The sequence below is a fragment of the Brassica napus genome, chromosome A8, assembly GCF_020379485.1.
Source record: "Brassica napus cultivar Da-Ae chromosome A8, Da-Ae, whole genome shotgun sequence".
In the NCBI taxonomy this organism is placed as follows: domain Eukaryota; kingdom Viridiplantae; phylum Streptophyta; class Magnoliopsida; order Brassicales; family Brassicaceae; genus Brassica; species Brassica napus.
The window spans coordinates 19,313,471-19,317,933 of NC_063441.1; the positions used below are offsets into that span (position 1 = coordinate 19,313,471).

At 37.7% G+C, this 4,463-nt stretch overlaps 1 protein-coding gene across 1 annotated transcript; it reads right to left on the bottom strand.

The window, feature by feature from the left end:
- Positions 1 to 219: 219 nt before the first annotated feature.
- LOC125577145 (wall-associated receptor kinase-like 17) lies at positions 220 to 3,733 on the bottom strand. The gene is made up of 3 exons (XM_048738040.1): positions 2,356 to 3,733; positions 2,116 to 2,247; positions 220 to 1,517 (listed from the first exon to the last, which is right to left on the bottom strand). The coding sequence occupies exons 1-3, from the start codon at positions 3,290 to 3,292 to the stop codon at positions 364 to 366; spliced, it is 2,223 nt and encodes a 740-aa protein (XP_048593997.1). The 5' UTR covers positions 3,293 to 3,733; the 3' UTR covers positions 220 to 363.
- Between the last annotated feature and the right edge of the window lie 730 nt (positions 3,734 to 4,463).

Below are 4,463 nucleotides of genomic sequence, written 5' to 3' on the forward strand. Positions count from 1 at the left end.
AAAAGGAAAGGGTCCAAACAACTTTCATAGGTAGATTTCTCAAGACTGATTCCCTTTTAATAGAATAGATAATAACTTATCATAATCACCAAATATCCGTAATATGATTATGTCTGCATGCTCTGGAGAAACACTTTACCATATAATATTCAAAATGAAAAAGAATAAAAAGAAGCATACGTAAATTTCATAGTTAACAAACAACACAGTTACAAAAAAAAAAAAAAAAAAAAAAAAAAAAAAAAAATAGTTAACAAACAACATCAGATAGTTTCTTTTTTTTTATAAGTGCAACATCAGATATTGGGTCATGTTTGAGGAGGAAATGAGGGTTCAGCATCATCGGACCACGCATATATAGCTTCACGAGAGTTCGTATAACGAAGTTGAAGTTGAAGCGACATCAATGCTCAGCGGTTCTCTGCTTCTTCCGCTAGCTTCTGCAACTTCTTCCTTGTCATTCCCCGTGGTTTTGGTATCCGGAAGGGAAGAAAAAGTATGTTCCAGTTCCAGGGAGATGAGTATCATCGTTGGGCGTTTCTCCCCCTCGAGATTCAGACACGAACTCGCAATGTTGGCCATCACCATGACTTGTTCGAGGTCACAATCGTTTCTGATTCGAGGATCCAAAATGTCCAAAAGTCTCTTCTCTTTCATTGCGTGGAGGAAGAAAGATGCTAAAGTACTGTTTCCTTGGAAATATGGTCTTCGTCCAGTTATCAACTCAGCCAAAACGACGCCGTAGCTATACGCGTCACTCTTTTCAGTGTATCTGCCGGACTGTTGGTACTGGGGGTCAACGTAGCCAGGAGTACCCGAAACCACCGACGTCATGTGGCTCATGTGGTCACCAGCTATCACTCTAGACGTACCGAAGTCTGCCAACTTTCCTCGGAAATTCTCGTCAATCATGATGTTCGCAGACTTGATGTCTTTGTGAAAAACAGGAGGTGAAGCCACAGAGTGAAGGTATGAGAGACCTCGGGCTACATCTTTAGCAATTCCAACTCTTACTTCCCATGTTAAGACCTGATCAGCACTTTCTTCTTGAAGTCGTTGAAAGAGATTACCATTGGATATAAACTCGTATACTAACAATGGCACCTCTGTCTCTAAACAGCAACCAAGAACTTTTACGATGTTCCGGTGGTTTAACTGAGACAGGATGAGCAGTTCATTTATAAACTCCCCAACTCTGTCTTCGTCCAAGACCGTTGATTTCTTAACTGCTACGATCCTTCCGTCAGTTAACATGCCTTTAAACACAGTCCCTTGGCCACCTCGGCCAAGCACCCTCCCCAAACTGAAGCCTTCTGTCGCTTTCTCTAACTCTTTTGAAGTGAATACCATAGTATTCTCTACTGAGTCTTCCCTTGAACTCAACTGTTGCTGTAGTAACATACCACCATTTCGCCTAAAACACTTTTCCCTGAGGTTCCTCTTTATGTGCTTTTTGATCAATTTGTATAGCCAAAATGCTGCACCTATAAGCAACACGCCTGAACCTACGCCAACCCCTGCAAATTGCACCAAAGGACAAGAGAATAAATATATATATATATATATATAGGAATTAATAAAAGATGTATAGGAATTAGTAGTAAATGCGAGGTAGGAAAAAAATATTTGAGGATTAAAGGAATCATCAGTTTATAGAATTTGTTGGACAAAATATGATCAAATCAGGGTTCAACTTTTTCTTATAGGATCTATGACTATTTGAGTATTAACAACAACAAAAACTAAGGAAATACTAGTAAATATAATATATCTATATATATGCGTCTATTATCTACATCTTTTTATTGGTATTATTAGTTTTTCAACTAATGTGCATTAATTTGTTGTTTCATAGAATTAATTAATGTGCATTTGTTGTAAATGGGAAAAAGTAAGTAGATACAATATAATACATGCATTAATATCACTTCACTTAAAAAAGTTATACTACTATTTGTCTTAAAGGTGACCCTAGTATAATTGTAAAGGGTCTTGATAATTTTTAATTAATAATCATGCTGTTAATTCTAGCAAAATTAAAACCTTAAAAAATGTCTAGCGAGTGAACTTCTAGTAAAGGAAAAAAGTTGGAAATACGGTAGGTAACTGATTCACCTATATAAATTTGGTAGGATTTGTCCTCCTTGATCACGCATCGATAGCTTCCTGGAACATTTAGACAAGTTTCGCCGCGGGTGGGGCAATACTTGGGACTTCCAGCTTCGCGGAGTGTACACTCATTAACATCTACATGAAAAGAAAAGTCGTGAAAATTATAATTATGCAGCTGATGATCTTAATTAAAGGGAAATTAATTTGAATTTTTTAAATTTAGTAGAGCTTCGAGAACCTGACCTTTGCATCCATCTACCTCGTACGGGTTGCCCTCGAAACCATAGGTACAGGCACATCTTAGATAGTTGATCTTTTCCTTAAAGGGCCTAATACTGATCACCCCACTACAGTAGCAAGGTCTAGAGTGAACGTCATACAGTGGGTCGGTGAGGCACTGCAAGGATTTTTCAAACGACATATTCATCGTAAGAACTTTCCACTTTAGCTGGATAGTGGAATATTTCTTCTCGTGAAACCATTTAGGATCAGTTATGTTAACCCACGGCCGCGACGGTTGGTTAAACTGGTCGGTTATGAAGGCGACTCTGCACCCTCCGCTTGTTATATTGCCATCAATGCTCTCTATTTTCACACCAATTTTATCACTGCTCTCTGTAGGTGTGCTTACGTTGCAACACTTGTAGCCATAGCAGCCTGTTGTCAGTGGTGTGAAAGGAGGAAAGTTTTCGAATATATGAGTGAAATTGCAAGTAGAAATGCATCCGACAATTCGGGGTTCGACATGCGTCAATGTGACCTTGTTATTGCACCCAAAAGCCACGAGCATGTGATTGCCGCTGATGCGAAAAGGAGTTCCAGTCAAATTCACAAGCTCTTCGGGCCTTTCTCCGCTGCTGCCGCTATTACACCCTATAGAATTTACGTTGGTTTTGATGCGGAGTGACCCAAAAGGAACGTACTCAACTAAGTTATCTTCGTGCTTTAGTGGTCTCGGAAGATCGATTTGGACCACTTCCTTGTTGATCTTGGGCAGAAACGGGACGAAATTATTGCATTTGACCTCGTACCAATCATTGTGGTAGCAACCATGCCCGATTCCAAATGGAAATGGTATAGAAATCTTTCCACAGTTCCTTTGGCAAGAATTTGAAACGGTGGGTTCTGCCGAAATAGATATCAGTACAAGTAGCAGACACAAGTGGCGTATAAGCCTCATTTTCTCTCTCTCTTTTTTCTTTTCTTCTCTCGATCTTCTTGTGTTGTGTGTTTTATTTTCTTTTCATATCCACTCTTCTTCTTCGTGATATATACATCAGTGCAGGGGTTAGTGGGATGTCAATAATACCTCTATAGCATGTCCAAATTTCTACTCCACATTTAATGTACATGGAAGAAAAAAATGACCCGGCCTCGCGAGACAAGATCACTCATTACTGCGAAAGTATGGCATCTTCAAGGCTGCATGATCCATGTTTTCTTCTCACCATACTTTGGTTACTATTATGACAACGTTTAGTTCATCCACATGTTAGGGCAGGTCCAATGGGGATCCTTACCCAAAAATCCTTAGAAATTAATTAATATAATATCGTGTGGACCCATTAAACTTAAGGATTTTTGTCAAAATAATCCTTAGATAAGAATCAGGTTTGTTAAAATATCGTCTATGTAATATTTCTCCCCGCAATTGGCTTTTTTTTTAACTAAAAAAAATTAAAATAATTTTAAAAATCTACCTAGGTTATCGAGCTCAGAGGTACACCATTGTACCTGCTCTTAGCCTTTTGACTTTCTTAAAGCTAGCTGTAGAGTTTTAAACCGGTTAGTTAGATTGAATTTATATCTTGTCGTGACTTTTCAGTTTGATGTACGAACAACCACACGCAACAAGAGCAATTTACAAAACCCTCTTTCATTTATTTATTAAAATGCATAATAAAAAAGACTTCTTTAAAAAATGCTTTTATTAATAAATTTTTTTTTTAAAAAACCAAACTGTTCTGTATAAAATGTTTTAGAATACTTTTTATATAAATAGTTTTGTATAATGTGTCTGAAATATAAAACATTATTTTAAAACTTTTTTTTGTTTTCTTAATGTCTTACAATTTCATAGGTCCTAGGGGTTGTAACCAGTAGCTTATTCGTCTTTGTATTTTCTACTCGAACTAAGTCTAATAAGTCCTAAGAGTTTGGACAATAATGAATGTCCATTGTGGCCCCGTTGAAGAAAGGACGTGCTGTGCATTTCGTTCTTCTCTATTATTTTTGGAGTTACCTTGATGGTTATGGAGCTTTGGTTCATGATGTCGCGTAGTACTGATGTGCTCAAGGCACGTAGTTGTCCACTTGGGTGTGATAGGTACCGTATACAAAATAAATCTCTC

Coding starts and splice junctions, on each gene's coding strand:
- LOC125577145 (XM_048738040.1), bottom strand. CDS start 3,292: ATGAGGCTTATACGCCACTTGTGTCTGCTACTTGTACTGATATCTATT. Junction 2,248..2,355: donor CGAGGTAGATGGATGCAAAG/GTCAGGTTCTCG, acceptor CTTTTCATGTAG/ATGTTAATGAGTGTACACTC. Junction 1,518..2,115: donor ATCCTACCAAATTTATATAG/GTGAATCAGTTA, acceptor TGCAATTTGCAG/GGGTTGGCGTAGGTTCAGGC.